General features: G+C 42.2%; 5 protein-coding genes across 5 annotated transcripts; 4 read left to right on the top strand and 1 right to left on the bottom strand.

Annotated features, from left to right (window-relative positions):
- Positions 1-1,898: 1,898 nt before the first annotated feature.
- On the top strand, positions 1,899-2,217 carry LOC133447142 (histone H4). Its single transcript, XM_061725636.1, has one exon. The coding sequence runs from the start codon at positions 1,906-1,908 to the stop codon at positions 2,215-2,217; it is 312 nt and encodes a 103-aa protein (XP_061581620.1). The 5' UTR covers positions 1,899-1,905.
- A 2,505-nt stretch (positions 2,218-4,722) lies between these two features.
- Positions 4,723-5,140, top strand: LOC133447120 (histone H2B-like). The gene has a single exon (XM_061725581.1). It carries the CDS (start codon positions 4,727-4,729, stop codon positions 5,099-5,101), a length of 375 nt encoding a protein of 124 aa, XP_061581565.1. The 5' UTR covers positions 4,723-4,726; the 3' UTR covers positions 5,102-5,140.
- Positions 5,141-7,251: 2,111 nt separating this feature from the next.
- Positions 7,252-7,739, top strand: LOC133447050 (histone H2A-like). Its single transcript, XM_061725468.1, has one exon. It carries the CDS (start codon positions 7,254-7,256, stop codon positions 7,638-7,640), a length of 387 nt encoding a protein of 128 aa, XP_061581452.1. The 5' UTR covers positions 7,252-7,253; the 3' UTR covers positions 7,641-7,739.
- A 963-nt stretch (positions 7,740-8,702) lies between these two features.
- LOC133447029 (histone H3) lies at positions 8,703-9,113 on the top strand. Its single transcript, XM_061725428.1, has one exon. The coding sequence runs from the start codon at positions 8,703-8,705 to the stop codon at positions 9,111-9,113; it is 411 nt and encodes a 136-aa protein (XP_061581412.1).
- A 1,858-nt stretch (positions 9,114-10,971) lies between these two features.
- Positions 10,972-11,586, bottom strand: LOC133446999 (histone H1-like). Its single transcript, XM_061725362.1, has one exon. It carries the CDS (start codon positions 11,584-11,586, stop codon positions 10,972-10,974), a length of 615 nt encoding a protein of 204 aa, XP_061581346.1.
- Positions 11,587-19,807: the final 8,221 nt, after the last annotated feature.

The raw sequence follows: 19,807 nt of genomic DNA, 5'->3' as shown, positions 1-19,807 counted from the left end.
ACACCATAAAACTCAGATAGACTAACAGACCACACGTTTCAACTAGCAGATAGCCGATGCTACAATAAAAACCCCAGCCAGATCTGGCGTCATTAAATTAAATAAAGATGTTCTTGCCTATTTGACGCAAAGTCTGCGCCTCCCGTTTCGTCAAAGTCCCGGGCCAGTCCCCTCAGCCTCTGGTCTGTCATCAAACGGTGGACCCAGCACCGAGGCCGGTTTTAGGGGGGCGGCAGGGGTGGGCTATGCCCACCCAAACGTGCGTCCTGCCCACCGGCGTCTCCATCCCGGCGGCGGCGAGAGAGGATGGCGGTGCGCTGCAGGCTCTAGAGCCACGGCTACGGCGTAGACGGCGTACCCTACGCCGTTTACGCGGATCTCTCGTTTGTTCTCGTTTGCTCCGTTTGGGTCAGTGCGTGCGTGCGTGTGTGCGTGCAGCACCTGTGTGTGTATCTAGAGTACCAAGACTGTTACTGGTGCTGTTGGGCCATAATTGGCTACAGATTCCACACACATCTTGCAGCAGAAACAGTGTCAGACTGGACTTGGATTCCTGCAAGGATCCTGAACCTTATTCCTACTTGCTGGGCATGGTGCTGTAGGCCCAAGAGGCTGGACTGGTGACACAGCGGTCAGCAGGCAGCCATTGCTCCTTTCCTCAATTTTATTTTTATACAGTTTTATTTTTATACAGTTTTTATCTGAAGCGTTGCTACTCTCGTGCCTCAACTAGTTTTCTAGGAAAAGTCATTTTATTTTGGTGTACCTCGTACATGGTGACCGGGCCCCCCCCCCCCTCCACACTTCTACAGTGTGACGTTTTTATAGCATTTTTTATAGTATTGGTGTGCTCATTTGTGCCTTTGGGCAGAGCTTTTATTTATCTTTATTTACGTTTGCAGTGATGTGGTAGGAAGTGTCATTGTGTCCCTCGGTCCCGTACCTAAAGTACCCATTTTATCTGTTGGATGCCTTGTTTCTTTTAACTGTGATTATCAATAAAGGTGATATAATTGTACACACAGAAGCCTCTGTCTCTCCCTAAGTTACCATTACCTGCATGGGGATTTTGAGTACCAGAATTAATATTAAAACGAGACTGGTGTAGCTTTGACCACATGATTGTTTAAAAGGGCATGAGCAACACTCATTTGGTCACATATATATATATATATATATATATATATATATATATATATATATATATATATATATATATATATATATATATATATATATATATATACATATATATATATATATATATATATATAATTACTTGATGTTCACCTAGATGAATAGAATTGTTTATTTGTTTGTTTTTTTTTTCTTTATTTTTCCTACATTTTCTACAGTGTAAGTTCTTGTTTTATCTCTATATATTTTCAATTTCATACTTTTGTTTTACAAAAGTTAAATGTTAAATGTATGATTTCTGTATTGCCATAGTTCATTCCACATAATGGGCAGTTTCAAATTCAGGTGTTCAGGTTGGGAGTCCTGGGTGGTTTTAACTCAGTAGACCCAGAAGACAAAAGCTTGATGATACCTCCTATAAATTATTCCTTCATGGGAAATTGGTATAGATTTTCGAAATGAAATGGTTAAAACTTAAAATAATAATTTACTGGTTCATTTGAAAGACCACTCCAAACGTCAAATGTACCAGATAATAACCAATAAACCAACATTATATTTGTTGAACGCATCCATGTCAGGAGGTGAAGTTACTAACTATTGTGTCCCAGTAGGTGGCGCTATAACACAGAACGATCTGGTATCAGCATCCTTTAATGTGGAGAAGAATATTAGGTCCGCCCCTGTCTTCAAACACGTCCTCAGAAGGAGGTAAATAACGTGGTCAACATAGTTCCAGTTCAGTTGTTGACTAACTTCATATTCAACATGAGCGGACGAGGAAAAGGAGGAAAGGGTCTCGGTAAAGGAGGCGCTAAGCGTCACCGTAAAGTCCTCCGTGACAACATCCAGGGAATCACCAAACCCGCAATCCGCCGTCTGGCTCGCCGCGGGGGGGTGAAGCGTATCTCCGGTCTGATCTACGAGGAGACCCGCGGTGTGCTGAAGGTCTTCCTGGAGAACGTGATCCGTGATGCCGTCACCTACACCGAGCACGCAAAGAGGAAGACGGTGACCGCCATGGATGTGGTGTACGCGCTCAAGAGACAGGGACGCACCCTGTACGGATTCGGGGGTTAAACCATCTAACTATCAACCAAACAACGGTCCTTTTCAGGGCCACCCACTACAACCATAAGAGCTCGTATACCTCTTTATTTTAATACTTATTATATCGCTATACGGTGGTCTATAAAAAAACCAACGTGTTAAATAACCTTCATCCCGGTTTTCTCAGTCCACTATAAACCTACAAACTTTGTTTCTTTTCAAGTGCTCACTGGCAGCACTTGTGTAACTTCACTACACAAGACCAAGCAGGTAGAAAGATACTGGTCCTGCAGCGGCGAGTCCAACTCCACAAACCATGACTGACTTGCTCATTTGAACCAGAAGTCCCTGGTTACGATGAGTTCAGCACCAAGTTTGATCAGCATGTGAACACTGCTGGGTCTCATTTCAGTCCAGCTCCACTTTCTCCTCTTCCTGTTCAGTCTGGTGCTTTACATCTGCTGATTAAAGTATTTACTGTTTACTGATCTGCCTGAGGAGCACAATGTAATGGTCCAAACATCACATAAAACTGGAAAACCAATAAAAGTCAAATGAGAGTAAATTTAAAATAATTAGGAGGGCGTGCAGGTATTGCACCCTGGAAATATTGAATTTAGATTGTTATAGTTTTTTCAAGTGTTGAATAAAATACTGAGAGCATTTTATTCATTGATTTAATGTATTTTCATTGTCCACGCAATGTGAGTGTGCCTAGTTATTTTTTTTTTTCCAGGTCTACAGTTCCAGAGGGTTTACGTCACTGAGTAAAGAGAAGAAAACAGACTGTAACGTTACGGTAAACCCACTACTTATGAAAATCTGTCACTTTAAGCTCCTATGTCAAAGGTGGTTTGAATTGTATTGATTTCGACGCGCTTATAATACTTTCAAGATAAATTGGATCATAAAGTATTTGAAAAACCCCACATGGTGAGAATTTTATTTCTCACCATGTATTCTCAAACTTAGATGGCCTTAATTTCCTGCTGCTCTGTAATTATAGCATTCAAAAAATACCACTAAAACTTTCTCACTTCCATCAACAGGTTCTCTTAGCATGGACATTGATTTACAAACACAATTTCTCTCCGCAAAGTTGCTTAATTTGGAACAACTGTAATATTGTTTACAAAAACAAAACATTATTTTTAGATAATGGTTTGACAGTGGAATTGTTTTGGTTAGTCAATTGTTCAAAAAAGATGGATTGTTGTATAATTACTCCAAATTTCTAATGAGATATAATGTACCAATAACACCTAGAGAATTTCCAGTCGTGTTTGATGCTATTCCTTCTGGTCTGTGCATGTTATTCAGGTACTCCTACAGTTCTCCTCTATCATGCAACCCTCCTGATGTGTCACAGTCTTCTCTTGGTAGTGTTTGCTTTTCATCTGCTAAGCTTCCGAATGCCAAAGTAAAAGCCTTGTTTCAGGATGGATTAACCTCCATCCCACCAGCCACATTTTATTATTGAGTGGACAAAAGTTTGGTCGTTACCACAAAGATTCTTTCTAACAAATGAAGTCAAAGAGATCTCTTTTAAATTGATACACAAATTCTACCCTGCAAAACAATATTTATCAAAATTTAAGAAGGATATAGACGTTAATTGTTCTTTTTGCCAAAGGCATCCTGAGACATATTCTCACTTATTCTGGTCATGTGAATTCACTTATAAATTCTGGAGGGACTTCCACAAGTATAATGTTGATTCTGTCTTTTCTGATTTTCATCTTTATTTTAAGAATGATATTTTTGGTTTTCATAATTTTAATCACAAAGATAGGGACGCTTTCTTTTTTATCAATCTGTTTTTATTTTTAGCTAAATTTCACATACACAAGTCCAAATTCATCCACAGAAAGCCTGAACTCCTTGTACTAAAAAAAGAACTTGATCAATATATAATGACAATTTACTCATCAAAAAACACAAAGGCACAAAAGACCATCGACATCTGTATGTAAATGTGTCTACATGAAACCTACTCTCGCACATTATGTTGTTTTTATTTTTATTTATCCTTTTAATTAAAAAATTCAACTGTCTTGTCCTTTATATATTATTTTGTTTATTTATTTTCAATATGGTGTTCGAATCTCTGTATTTGTATGTTACCCTTGTTCTTAATTTATCATTGTATTTAAAGATTTAAATAAAGATTTAAAAAAAACTGTTACGTAACGGTCGGTTGTGTGTCGATATCCAGCTGCTCCAGAGAGAACCGCCAAAAAAAAAAGTACTGTGAATAAAATACATATAAGATAAACATACTAGGTCTGATAAAAGCAGCAGCTTCGTAGAGAGGCTGTGCTGCAACACTCCAGGAATAAAAATGTCTGTGGCGTTTGTTCATTCAAGCTGCTACGTCACAACCAGCAGCAGCAGCAGCAGCAGCAGCGAGGAGGCGTCTGCATGCTGAACAACCAGCGGTCCAATCACAGAGGAGCGACGGCGCAGCGCGGTTTGCCTGCAGCTGCATAAAAGCAGCCTCTCTGACCGAAGCAGTTCATTCGTTTCTGGAGAAGGAAACATGCCTGAACCCGCCAAGTCCGCGCCCAAGAAGGGCTCCAAGAAAGCCGTGACCAAGACCGCCGGGAAAGGCGGCAAGAAGAGGAGAAAGAGCAGGAAGGAGAGCTACGCCATCTACGTGTACAAGGTGCTGAAGCAGGTCCACCCCGACACCGGCATCTCCTCCAAGGCCATGGGCATCATGAACTCGTTCGTCAACGACATCTTTGAGCGCATCGCCTCTGAAGCGTCTCGTCTGGCTCACTACAACAAACGCTCCACCATCACCTCCAGGGAGATCCAGACCGCCGTGCGCCTCCTGCTGCCCGGGGAGCTGGCCAAGCACGCCGTGTCCGAGGGAACCAAGGCCGTCACCAAGTACACCAGCTCCAAGTAGACCAACACCCAATACAAACCAACGGCTCTTTTCAGAGCCACACACCCAATCTGCAGAGCATAAAACTTACTTCAACCAAAAAATATGATTAGTAAATATTCATTAATCTGTGGTTTGTAACAATTTGCTATTGTTTACATATACGTTCAATAGGAACTATTGTTTTATGTTGCAGGAGAGTTGCTATACGGACAGTTTTTGAGTGATGCACCACGCATGAACAGGTTGGGCTGTTATCTTATTGATCCGTGTGCAGAAACTATAATAAACTATAACCCACATGGGTTGAAATAAGAAATTCTGTAGTCATTGACTAATGAGAGAGAATTTAACAGTATAAGAATAAACTCTAAAATTATAAATCCACAAAAGTGCAAGTAAGGCATGACAGAAATCATTTATTCCATTCAGCATTGTTAAAGCACATCAAATACCTTCTGACATGGTTGAGCTGAATGATTTTAATTAAAATAATTGTACTAGACAGTAAAATTCATTACTTTTTTTTTCAAAAAAAGGTGTAAGATGGTTTATTTGTTGAACATCAGCATTAATTTGTATAATTTTAAGTTACTTGAAAATGTCTCAACTCCAATGACTTCTTGACTAAACTGTTTGCGAGGTTGGACTTTGTTCCCTCTGAGTCTAATTTAAATGTGTGTTTAGGACATACCTGTCAAACTACTGGAGTGAACGGATGAAAGGCTTCAATGCTTCCTGAAGCTTCACCTGCCCATAGGGTTGCCACCCGTCCCGTAAAATACGGAATTGTCCTTTATTTGAGAAAAAAATGTTGCGTCCCGTATTGAACTAATACGGGCCGCAATTTGTTCCGTATTTTCATTAACGCCCCATACACACGTCTGTCACACAAACATCTACATTTAACAATAATGAACAAAATAAAACACAGAAAACATTAAGGCCAGCAAAATCTTTGATTGTGTAAATTAACTTTTACACCATATTCTAGTTGAATTATTGAAATAAATGAACTTTTACACCATTTTCTAGTTGAATTATTGAAATAAATTAACTTTTACACCATATTCTAGTTGAATTATTGAAATAAATGAACTTTTACACCATTTTCTAGTTGAATTATTGAAATAAATTAACGTTTACACCATATTCTAGTTGAATTATTGAAATAAATTAACTTTTACACCATATTCTTCACCTGTAGCTATATTATACATCTTGGCTGATGTGGACATACATAGCATAGGAGGATATTTCAGTTACTAGTACGGTTGTCTGTCTATACAGTCATGCAAGTTCAATGCTATTAAAGCACTATAAACTTTAAATCAAAGCGTTTTGTTTTTTTTCATATAAAATAAACAGATTTTTATGCAGTTTAGAAGTTTTGGGGCTTTTTTTTGGCCCCTGCGCTGCTGAAATCGGGGCGTCCCTTATTTCTATTTCTGAAAGGTGGCAACCCTACCTGCCCATCACAACCAGCATATTTGCTGTGTCGTATTGGGTTCAACCAGCAAACACAGAAGCCCCCACATCTCCAATATCAGTCTTAGTTTAGTTATTTCTTTTCATTAAACGCATGTTTATTGATCCATTCATTAAGAAACAACTTATGTCAACATGGCCACCTTTTCCCAGTACGTTTCTATTCATTTTATGAAATGTAATTTAAACTTTGGAGGATTTGGCACAGCAAAACAATCTTGTAATCCAGTTTTGATTCTTTTCCACTGGACCTGATAGAAGGTGGGATGGGAGGAAGTTTCCTTTTACATTTTCAAGAGAGAAAAATGTTTCACAATTTAAAATGTGTGATTAATATATCTTTATTTACATAGGAGATTGTCAGTTCTGACCTATATAGCATACACTTCCACATTCAAGATAACCAAGCAGTTATATTAAAAAAAAATAAAACAGGCTAAATCCACAACTTTTCTTGTCATACAATGAAAACCAAGCAAGACTCAGGTCTTTAGCCCCCATGACAGAGACCCCGCCCCCATGTTCGCTGTTTATTGGATAGAATCCTTTCAAAACTCCCGCCTCGTTTCTCTCTGTCCTGATTGGTGCGGCAGGACTCGTCCCGCGCTCTCCGGTATTTAAGGAGGTTTTCCGCTGCTGGAGACACAGTTTCTCTTGACACCAGTTCCAGAAAGACTTTATCAACATGAGCGGCCGCGGAAAGACCGGAGGGAAAGCCAGAGCGAAGGCCAAGACCCGCTCCTCCCGTGCAGGACTGCAGTTCCCAGTGGGTCGTGTCCACAGACTGCTGCGTAAAGGCAACTACGCTCAGCGCGTCGGTGCCGGCGCCCCCGTCTACCTGGCGGCTGTGCTGGAGTATCTGACCGCTGAGATCCTGGAGCTGGCTGGAAACGCTGCCCGCGACAACAAGAAGACCCGCATCATCCCCCGTCACCTGCAGCTGGCTGTCCGCAACGACGAGGAGCTCAACAAGCTGCTGGGGGGGGTCACCATCGCTCAGGGCGGCGTGCTGCCCAACATCCAGGCGGTGCTGCTGCCCAAGAAGACCGAGAAGGCCGCCAAGGCCAAGTAAAGCTGCTGCTGAACCCGGAACACAACGGCTCTTTTAAGAGCCACACACTCCTCTGAGAGACACGATTACCGAGTATTTTAACAAGTATTATGTGATTTTGTGCTTTTGTTCTCTGACATGGAAGTCGCTTTGGATAAAAGCGTCTGCTAAATGACAGTATAAAACCACTAAAGATCTATCCATTAATACAACGACACAAAATTTAAAGCACAAAAAGTTGTATGGAGCAGTTACATCTGCATTTACTGGAAACTGAATTGTCTCAGAAGAAACGACCAATAACAACGATTGTTTAAAAAAAACATTTAACATTTACAATAGGATTATAGCACTAACTAGTTGTCTGCTGGTTGAAGTGAGGCTCTGTAATTAATAACTGATTTTCAGAGGCAATTCAATATATATACATATAACATAAATAGCATGTTTGTGAAATGATTTACTTTCTCTATAAAGGAAAATGTGTTCACTGGTGTTGCTTCAGAAACTTAGAAGTGACCTGTTCAAACCCAAAAGTCTGTCTATTAATCTAATGTGGAAATATGTAATTGCTCGTTTTGAAATAGGAACTGATAAAAGGAAATGTTAAAATATATTACTACCGACATTTCAGTATATGGCGCTAACACACTGTAATACACCAACATCCTTTAAGGCGGAGAATACCCGTCCCTGTCCTCTAACACGTCCTCCAAAAAAGTACACATTCTTTTTTCCTTACCAGTATACACACTATAACTGCCCAGCTACTGGGGGTTGGTTTCTAGTGATTGGAGTAAATAAACTAATAAATAAAATAGATAAATAAATTAACTAACTTACACAACCGGGACAGAGAGACAGCAGGGGGCGGGGCTCCGGACTAGGCGGGAGTTTTGAAAAGATTCTATCCAATAAACGGCGCACATTGAGGCGCAGGCTCGCCCCCGGGGGGGGCGGGGCTGCAGAGCAGAATCCACCAATCAGGAGCGGAGGTCTGGACCGCGTCACCGAGTCACACACTATAAGAGCAGCGAGTCTCGCTTCTCCCAGCATTACTGTCCTGATCCACAACCAGTCGCCATGGCCAGAACCAAGCAGACCGCTCGTAAGTCCACCGGAGGCAAAGCCCCCAGGAAGCAGCTGGCCACCAAGGCCGCCCGGAAGAGCGCCCCGGCCACCGGCGGAGTGAAGAAGCCTCACCGCTACAGGCCCGGTACCGTGGCTCTGAGGGAGATCCGCCGCTACCAGAAGTCCACGGAGCTGCTGATCCGCAAGCTGCCCTTCCAGCGGCTGGTGAGAGAAATCGCTCAGGACTTCAAGACCGACCTGCGCTTCCAGAGCTCCGCCGTCATGGCCCTGCAGGAGGCCAGCGAGGCTTACCTGGTGGGGCTGTTCGAGGACACCAACCTGTGCGCCATCCACGCCAAGAGGGTCACCATCATGCCCAAAGACATCCAGCTGGCCCGCCGCATCCGCGGAGAGAGAGCTTAGACCGTCTCCCCTGTAACCACAACGGCTCTTTTAAGAGCCACCAACATCACCACTAAAGAGCTGCTTCCAGCAATCTCATTCATAGTTGCTACTTTGTCACAAAGCACAACACGATTCCTTCTATTTATTAATTATAATTTAATTCAAACTCTAAAGAAAAAGAAACAATGTTGCCAAACCCCCACAAACTTAGAAATAATCTTACCCGGCCAGAGCGATGCGGCACCTAGCCGCAGCTGTCTTAATGAGTGTGTAAACTACAGCTCACCTGTGCAGGAAACACTTAAACTCTCGGTGCGCACATACCTTCCGGGCCAGATAACGTTTATAGAAAAAATAAATCCCATAACACAAACAAAACAACAAAAAGAAAGCTTTACAACAATCCAGAACAAATTTGCCCCTTTGAATTTACCTTTTTAATTTGTTCTCTTTTTTCCACTTTACCTTTTGGATATTCACACACAACTCACATTATGGCCTTTTACATGATTCCCTCAATTAATGGTTTAGCTCTTCCTCCATTATAATTAATATGCTACACCTAACATGAGTATAAGATCTTAAAAATGCCCTAGTATAATTTTCTTTCTACTTATATAACCTACATTACCTGCATCTTCCATCTTTCAGCCCTTTATTTTACATATTTATGTAACAAGACATTTTCAAGTTTTAAATTCTGTCAATTTCACACGAAAAAGATATCAACACTCACAAAAACAGTACATTCATGTGAGTTTAGTGGAATTTATTATTTTCTTTTCCTCCACAGACATGTACTAATCCAATAGGTTTCCATGGCTGTGCTGCTGTACTTTGACATTTGGGTTAAATAAAAGTTGTTCTAGAAACTTTTTTTTTTTTTTTTTTAATCAAAATATTTCATCAATAGAAGATGACTAAATGTGATTCACATTCACATTCACAAGTACTAAAGGAATTGGTTAACAAAAAAAAAACACATTGTATGTAGTACTACATGATGTGTAGAGCATGTTAGATTAGATTAGTTTATTTGTCCCATAGGGAGATTTGTCTTCACTGGTAGTGAATTTCATCAACACCAACAATAAATGACATAACAAAGGCCGGGCAGAGTGGCTGTTTAGGGAAACTATGGCTGTTTGTAGAACTGATTAACAGGAAATATCAGCGTTGCAAACCAAATGACAACTGACAGGATACATAACTCACTTGAATTTATAAAAATGTAATCAATAACAAATTTGCAGTTGCATGAGTACCACAATATTTTCTTATAAGGAAACAATATTTCTTATGTGACACAATTTGCCTTTTAAAGATGTGGTGGCTTTTAAAATACTGATACTCTTTAAATACTAAGATACTGCAAAAAGTGTCCTTATCTGTTAAACAGTTAGAACACACAGTAATATTGAATAACTGCCAGATATTGAAAGTTGAAGTTATCTTGGGAAAGGAATGGGCAGGAGCACTGATTCTTTGCACATTTGACAATTCTACAACCATAAAATCAAAATAAATCCAGGCGGCTTGAATGTGATTACAGTAGTAAAAGGTATAAGCCACATTAAGAAATGCTGAAGTCCATGAGTTAATTATTGATTAAGATACTCTGAAATGTATAGTGGATTAAAAAGAAACCTACAAATAAAAGAGAAATGGGTTGAAACCTGATTTTTGTAAATCCTTTGAAACTGTCATTTTACTTTGTTGTAAAATATAGTAATGTTCCCTTGAATGTACATTTGATACATTGAGGGTAATTGTGCAATTTATTGTTTAAAAAAAAACAAAGTGATAGGAAAATAACTCTCAGGACGAGGTGATGGCTCTTAAAAGAGCCTTTTTGGTTTTCTCCAGCAGTGATGCTTCACTTCTTCTTGGGTGCTGCCTTCTTGGCTTTGGGCTTGGCCACCTTCTTGGCGGGGGACTTGTTGGCTTTGGGGGCCTTCTTCAGCACCTTCTTGGGGCTCTTGGCGACCTTCTTGGGGCTCTTGGCGACCTTCTTGGGGCTCTTGGCCGTCTTCTTGAGCGCTGCGGACTTCTTGACCTTCTTGGGGCTCTTCTTGGCCGCTGCTGGTTTCTTGGCTGCTGCGCTCTTCGCCTTCTTCGCTGCTGCGGGTTTCTTGGCGGCGGGCTTCTTGGCTTTAGGAGCCGTTTTCTTCACGGGAGCTTTGGCCTTCGTGTCAGTGTTCTTGCTCATCTTGAAGGAGCCGGAGGCCCCGGTCCCCTTGGTCTGGACCAGGGTCCCCTTGGTCACCAGGCTCTTGATGGCGGTGTTGACGCGGGCTTTGTTCTTGTCCACGTCGTATCCTCCGGCGGCCAGAGCTTTCTTGACGGCGGCGGCGGACACGCCGCTGCGCTCCTTGGACGCGGCCACGGCCTTCACGATGAGCTCTGCCGCGCTGGGGCCGGCCTTCTTCGGCTTGGACACCTTCTTCTTGGCGGCTTTGGCCGGCGCCGGAGCTGGAGCTACTTCTGCCATGTCGAGCTGCTGCGAGAGTCACTGCTAATGATGAGAAGTCGGAGCTCCGACGGACCTTAAACACACCATGAGAACCGTGGAGAGTCAACCCGCAGCGCCGCTCCCGTGTGCAGTCGGCGGAGTCCCACTTGTGTTTTCTCCTCGTCCTTTAACGGGTCCAAAATCAGTGTTGGAGCGTCGTTTCAGGCTGACAGAGGAGAAGCTGACAGCGGACTAGTTTCTCTTCGTGTCCAGATACTCTGGAAGTCCGATGTTCTCCGGAGTTTGTTTGTGGGGGTTTAAAACTTCGTGGAGTCGCCGCGGAGCTCGGGGCCGATCAGCAACTTTTCCCTCTTCTTTCTCTCCTAAAATGCTTTAAAATGCGTCCGAGCTCCGAGAAAAGAAGATTTCCAGATGAGCCAAATGATTGTTCAAATACCAAAAAGAACAACACATATCCATAGGTCTTAAATATTTAGTAAAATTGAGATAATGTGGCAGCAGCAAACACACTCATGATGGAGGAGACTCTTGTGGCAGCGACTTCCTGTTAGACTCAATACGACTGTTGTTTCTGTTTTAATGTAAAAAAAAAAAAAAAAAAATAGAATACAATGTTGTTGTCTCTTATTTGCTATTTGAAAATGTTTTATAACTTGCTGTTTTTTTCTGATGACATTTTTATAGTAAATCAGTATGTACTACCAGCAGATGAGAGCTGTCTGTCAGCACAGGAAGCAGCTTTAACTAAAACTGATTAGTTTAACTATTAGGCTACTGAGTCAATGTCAAAACTATACACTATGATTATGTAAAAGAACCACCACAAATGAGAGACCAGTGATGTGTTTAAAATCTGTTATCCTAAATAAACTAGAAATGCATTTCTCCTTCTAACATCCTCCATCATTACATTTTTTGTGATGCTTGGTGGGTTTTAGGCTGAGGAGACCAGAAAAACTTAACAATGCATCCTAGAAATTGAACGATCTGCGTGTTTGTTAACCTGGTGCACCAAAAGAAAACCAGAGAAAATAATCTTTTTATGTTAATACAAGCTGTATTATATCATGCACAATATTTTCCAGTCGGAGGTACATTTGTCTGAAACCAGAGAGGAAGGAGAGAAACGCACACAATCACCAAAAAAAGGAGTTCTTGTTTTTCTATGAGTGGAGGTTTCCAGCCCCATCTATGAGCCAGACACCAAGAAATACACCTAAACATGTCAGTTTTAATTTATCTCCATGTTGATTATTTTTTACTTGGGAAACTCAGCAAAAAAGTTTAAACAGTCAGGACTTTAAACAACAGGACTGTTATGGAAATTATTTATTTACAGTTACCAAGAAGGATTTCTAGGAGCTCCAAAGTGCTTCACATGAACTACAAAAGACATAAATCTACGGATCGCACCAGGTCCTCCCTTAAAACGGTCCCCATCATGAAAAAACCCTCACAAAGACAAGGAACCTCGTGTCAGGCTCCAGGACACGCTACAGCACGGAAGAGGTCAAAAAGGCCAAATGGTCGGGGCCTAAAGCTCATAATCCTAGAATATAGCATCTATAGAAAGTCCTTTAAGCAATTTCATAAAATCCTAACAAAATCATCCAATATTTCTTCTAATCTAATTAAAACTAAGTTTTAACATTGAAAAACTCATGTGTCCTCATCTGTTAAACAGTTATTACAGTCAGAACACAGTGATATTGAATAACTGCCACATATTGAAAGTTGAAGTTATCTTGGGAAAATAATGGGCAGGAACACTGATTCTTTGCACATTTGGCAATTCTACATTCATAAAATCAAAATAAATCCAGGTGGCTTGAATTTAATTACAGTAGGAAAAGGGTTAATAAGCCAAAATAAGAAATGCTGAAGTCCGTGAGTGAATTGATTAAGACACTCTGAAATGTATAGTGGAGTAAAAAGTAACTTACAAATAAAAGAGAAATGGGTTGAAACCTGATTCTTGTAAATTCTTTGAAACTGAATCTTACAGTCCTGTAAATGTTTGGATTGTACATGTAAGTAAAGTTTGGTTGCTGACAGAGGTTCAAAAGTAACGTTTTTTTTTTTCTTTTTGAAAGTACAGGTTTCTGCTCTGATCCTGTGATTCTGTGGTTTTGTATTTGATTAGGAACTCAGTTAAAACAAGGTAATCAGATCTGCTCTGGCAGAGAGGAGCTTGTGTTCATGGCGGCAAACTGTTAACCTGTCTGTACTTCCTGGAGGGGAGAAAAAAACCTTCCCAGGTAATAGTGGCTGCTTTGGGCGTGCCTTGAAAATTCTCAAACAAAGACGTGTCATGACCGGCTCTAAGTCATGGCAAAATAGGGGACAAGAGACGGAAGTGAAACAAATAATATTTATTAAGCTTACCGAAAAACAAACAACTGAGGTACCATAACCAACAGAAAAAGCCATAAGGATCCTATGGAGTGTGGAGTCAGTAAGTCAGTAGTGTGTGTGAGTGATGGCTGAGTGAAACATAGTGTAGTGCAGGGTGTGTGGATGGAAAGAATACAGAAGAACTAGAACACAAACAAAGACATGGAGAGCTGAGGGAAGGTGTTCTCTCCTAGAGATCTTCTGAGACTGAGGTGCAGGCCGCTTATATACACTCAGGGGTGGAGACACCGGGCCCAGGTGTCTCCAATGAGCACAAGCAGGCAATCAACCTCAATGAGCAGGTTCTCCAGTTTCAGGACTACCTGGAATGTTAGCTTGCATGATGCTCCATATTAGGAGTAATCTATATAGGGGCATCACACCTCCCCCCCTAAGGTCGTGGTCCCTTTAGGAGGATCCACGGCTCCCCAATTTAGAATAAATTTAAATTAGAAGACCATTAACCCAAAACTCAAGAAAGTGCATTCATATTTAACAATTTTAACATTAACTTTAAAATTACAAATTTCCCCATAGCAAAATTTTAGATTTCAAACACTGGTGTTAAACAACCCCTTTAGAAGCCTGGCTTGCACCCGCTGGGCTATCCTCCCCCCTCAACAGCTGGATCCAGGTGTTTCAGCTAGCAATATGGGCTGTAAGGAGCAGGACAGACCAGGGACCACAATGCCAGGATCTAAAAAAAAAAAACAAAGGACAAAGTATTAGGAACACATTTAAACCGGAGCACGAGACAATGCATCCGCCACCACATTATCTTTCCCTTTTATGTGCCTAATGTCCAGTGAAAAAGACTGCAACAGCAAAGACCACCTAATGAGTCTTTGGTTAGGACATTTTAGTGAACTAAGGAACGTGAGTGGATTGTGATCTGTGTCAACTATTACAGGCACGCCAGACCCCACATACACACTGAAATGCACCAAAGCCCACACCAGTGCCAAAGCCTCTTTCTCAATGACAGAGTAATTAAGCTGATGCTTATTAAACTTTTTAGAAAAGAAACTGACTGGCCTGTCCACCCCCCCACTGTCAGCCTGCAACAATACTGCACCTGCCCCAACATGACTCGCATCGACCTGCAACTTGAATTGTTGATCCATGCGAGGAGCTGCCAATACTGGGGCAGAGCACAACAAGATTTTGGCATTTTGAAACGCATGCTGACACCGGGAGGACCAGACAAACTTCACATTGTCCTTAAGAAGATCAGTTAGAGGAGAGACAACAGATGAGAAACTTTTACAGAAACTTCTATAATACCCAATCATCCCCAGGAACCTCATGAGTTCCTTTTTCGTAGTGGGAGCTGGATAACTCTCAATAGCAACGACTTTTGCGTGCACAGGATGGACCTCCCCCTGGCCGACCACACGACCAAGGTACGTGACCGTAGCACGAGCAAATTCACATTTAGCAAGATTTTCTCTGGCCAAAGTGCCAGCTACATACAAGCGCTGCCTGAACCCATTGACATAGTCAATTAGATTTTTAGGTGGGTCCGGGGGTGTAAAGTTGTCGTGAAGCTGTGCAAGTGGACCACGAACTAACTGGCCAAAAACTAACTGATTAGGACTAAATCCAGTACTTTCTTGCACCACCTCACGAGCAGCCAGCAGTAACCAGGGCAAGCCCTCCTCCCAGTCTTTGCCCAACTCTGTACAACATGCCCTTAACAATGATTTCAGGGTCTGGTGGAAGCGCTCTAGCGCCCCCTGACTTTCAGCATGGTACGCTGAGGATTGAGTGTGTTTCACCTGTAGTTGCTTCAGAACCTGAGCAAACTGATGGGAGGAGAAGTTGGAACCAAGGTCACTCTGGAGAACCCGTGGAATTCCAAATATGGAGATGAACTGGGAGAGTGCCTTAATCACAGCCCTAGTAGTTATTGAACGTAGAGGATAAGCAGCTGGATATCTGGTCGCCTGGCACATAACAGTTAATAGGTACTTGGCACCTGACCTAGAAGGAGGAAGAGGACCAACACAATCTATTATGATGTGCTCAAATGGCTGTCCTATAGCAGGTATGGGGTGTAATGGAGCAGGCTTAATGACCTGATTTGGCTTACCAGTCATTTGACATGTGTGGCATGTTTTAATGTATGCAGCAACATCTTTCTTTAACCTAGGCCAAAAGAAATACTGCAAAATGTGGTGGTAAGTTTTCTTAACCCCCAAATGCCCCGACTGGTCATGAGAGAGTTTCAGAACTAAATCTCTGTATTTAGCTGGAATTACCACCTGGAAAACTGGTTCCCCTGCCCCAAGTTCCCCACAAGGCACCCACTTCCTCACTAGCAACCCATTATCCAAAAAATACCCATTTGCGCTATCCTGCACCTCACTACCTGTCAGAACTCCCTCAAAGAGACCTCTGATGGACGGATCAACCTGCTGCTCTGCAATAAGTTCTGCCTGGGACACAGAAATAGGCACGTCAGACAAAGAAAAAACACTTTCAAGATTTTCATTCTTTTCATCTCCAATTTCACGAGACCTGGCACGTGTCACTGCCGCTGCCGCAAATACCTGCGGAAAGTCTCGCTCATTCTCATCTGGCTCACTGTTCACAATAGGATCAGGACTTACTAATGGTGGCGGCAGCACTTTTGACCACACCCGACCACCCGCATGCATGTTTCCCAGGAGAACATCGACACCAGCCATCGGGAACGCCCTGCGCAATGCCACCTCCACCTCACCATGGACAAGTCCAGAGTCAAGTTCAATTCTGTGTGTAGGAGAAGAGATTATGGACATACCCATACCACGGCTCAACATGGCATCTCCGGTCGCCGACTTACTCGAGAATGGAAGAACAGACTCAAGGACATATGTGCCCAGCGCCGCTGTGTCTCGCAGAATTGTCACGGGCACCTTTTCTTTGGACCCGACCAGAGAGACAAAGCCCCTCTCAACAAATGGTTGATACGCCTCATCTACACCGCCGAAACTCCTCTCGCTCTCATGTAGAGAACCTACCAACCTGACATCTGCCACAACAGGCGCCACAAACGCTGCCGACTTCACATGCATGTTCTTCCTTTTGAGTGAGTAACAGTCTGCCTTAATATGGCCTTTTTTGCCACAGTAATGACATGTTTTGTCACCGTCACGGGCAGCCCGACTTTTCTCATCCTCCATTTTAACCAACGGGGTGAAAGGTGCACTGCTATCGTGACCTGGTGTGTTGGAATGATGGCTGGGTGCAGTGTTCTCCCGGTACACATGCTTATGTTGGATACCCCGCGGTACCCAATCACGGTGTGTCAAAACATACTGGTCAGCCAACGCGGCTGCCTCTGCTACAGTTTTCACCTGCTGTTCAGTGAGATACGTTGCTATACGACCTGGAATGGCGTTTTTGAACTGTTCTAGCAACATTAAGTGGCACAAGCCTTCAAAAGTATTTCCACCTGAAGCGATACACCAGCGATTAAAGTTGTTAACCAGTTCTCGTGAAAACTCAAGATATGACTGTTTATCATCTTTTCTCATATTCCTAAAACGCTGACGGTAACCCTCAGGCACCATTTCATACACTTTAAGAACAGCAGATTTAACCTTAGCATAGCTTACACTGTCAGTTACAGACAAAGCTGAATACGCTTCTTGTGCCTTCCCAGTCAGAACACACTGCAGCATTACAGTCCGATCCGCATCAGGCCAGCCTCTAGACTCTGCTAGTCGTTCAAACAATGAGAAAAAGGTTTCGGGGTCTTTCTCATTAAATTTGGGCATTAATCTCAAACTGCCCACCAAATCAAAACTCTTCTTACCTGAAGCCACATCTCCTTCACCTTCCAAAAGTCTCTGGTCAATCTTACCTTCATTTACCAGCTCTAACTTCTCCCTCTGCAAGTTGATCTTTGCCAGTTCAATTTGTTGCTTGTTCCTATCCATTTCTAACTGAATTAACATCAATTCTTTTTGCTGTTCAAATGAAAGATTTGGTTTTTGGATTGGCAACGGCAGCTGCTCTTCATCTTCTTTACCAGATAATACCTCAATGTCTTCCAAATTCGCAATCAGTATTGTTTTTATAGTCTCAGTTCTCCGTCTCTTATCCCCAACATCTATTTTGTAATGTTCTGCAATCTCAAAAAGTTGGTCCTTTGAACAACAATCTAAAAAATGCACTGATGGATTCTCAATAAAATCCTTGACTTGAGCCATTTTTTACTCGTTTGGATGCAAATGGGAATAAAGCCCAAAGTGACACAAAAGTAAAGTGATCTATTAATTTGGGAGTGTCCCCCCTAACTGCCTACAACAAACTTATCTAACTCAACCTTCTCTTCTTGTGGCCCTCCCGAGTCTCCCTGCCAGCCAGGTATCCCGGTGGTATCCACGTGCCCAGCTTTTGTGGAACACACTATGAAAAACAAAAAATGCAATGAAACCACTTGGGGAAACACTGCAAAACTTAAGCCTGCTGGGGACAAAGGCTTAACAACTCCAATAAATCACTTAAACAAATATGTCAAAAAGAACCTACCCTCCACATGCATCCAACTCCATGTTCAAACAAAAATAGGTACGGAAAACAAAAGGAAGCCAAACAAATCAAAAACACGCACGTCTTGAAAAGTTTTGGAGCTTGAACCGCATTAACCCAAAAAAGGGAATCCAGAGCCAGGCCCACCAAACCCACGCATCTGATTGGCCTAACTAGAGGTCACAGGGGAAACACCCCAATTACTTTCAAATTGGCTATTCACAAGCCACGTGTGCCAAACAATTAACTTTAACTTCAACTCAACTTAGCTTTAACAATACTCACATCTTGGACGAGCCCCCATTTGTCATGACCGGCTCTAAGTCATGGCAAAATAGGGGACAAGAGACGGAAGTGAAACAAATAATATTTATTAAGCTTACCGAAAAACAAACAACTGAGGTACCATAACCAACAGAAAAAGCCATAAGGATCCTATGGAGTGTGGAGTCAGTAAGTCAGTAGTGTGTGTGAGTGATGGCTGAGTGAAACATAGTGTAGTGCAGGGTGTGTGGATGGAAAGAATACAGAAGAACTAGAACACAAACAAAGACATGGAGAGCTGAGGGAAGGTGTTCTCTCCTAGAGATCTTCTGAGACTGAGGTGCAGGCCGCTTATATACACTCAGGGGTGGAGACACCGGGCCCAGGTGTCGCCAATGAGCACAAGCAGGCAATCAACCTCAATGAGCAGGTTCTCCAGTTTCAGGACTACCTGGAATGTTAGCTTGCATGATGCTCCATATTAGGAGTAATCTATATAGGGGCATCACAGACGTCACTTGGCTGCTCTGAAGCGGAGGTCGGGTGGGGGACTACGACACTCCTTATTTCCCACAGCAAACACTGGCAGTCAGCTGGTGTGGAAACGAGCGGCCTTACCTGCAGTGTGTGCTGGTGTTGGTAAGCTTTTTTTTTTTTCCTGTGACCTTGAGATGTGACTGTTTGGTCCCCGTTTGGTTTAGTTTGACTGTAGGTGATTGTAAAAAGTTTTTTGTCCGTCTATTCTGACGTAAAATGACCAGCAGAGCTGAATTCATGGAGCAGGACCTGCCTGTAGCTGGAAGGGGTACAGTATGTTTTGGGTTACGCTGGTAGAGTTTGCTGTTTAGGCTGAACCGGCTTCGTCATGGCTCAGTGGGGAAGAATGAAGCCTCTTTTACTGGAAACACTTGGAAATATATATATATATATATATATATATATATATATATATATATATATATATATATATATATATATATATATATATATATTCTTTTTTTTGTTTTTTTTTACTTGTCTGCACACATATTAATGGTTAATACCATGCTGGTAAGAACCT

The sequence above is a fragment of the Cololabis saira genome, chromosome 1 (assembly GCF_033807715.1).
Source record: "Cololabis saira isolate AMF1-May2022 chromosome 1, fColSai1.1, whole genome shotgun sequence".
NCBI classification, from domain to species: domain Eukaryota; kingdom Metazoa; phylum Chordata; class Actinopteri; order Beloniformes; family Belonidae; genus Cololabis; species Cololabis saira.
The sequence above is the reverse complement of the archived record's forward strand: the minus strand, read 5'-3'. Positions and strand labels throughout refer to the sequence as shown.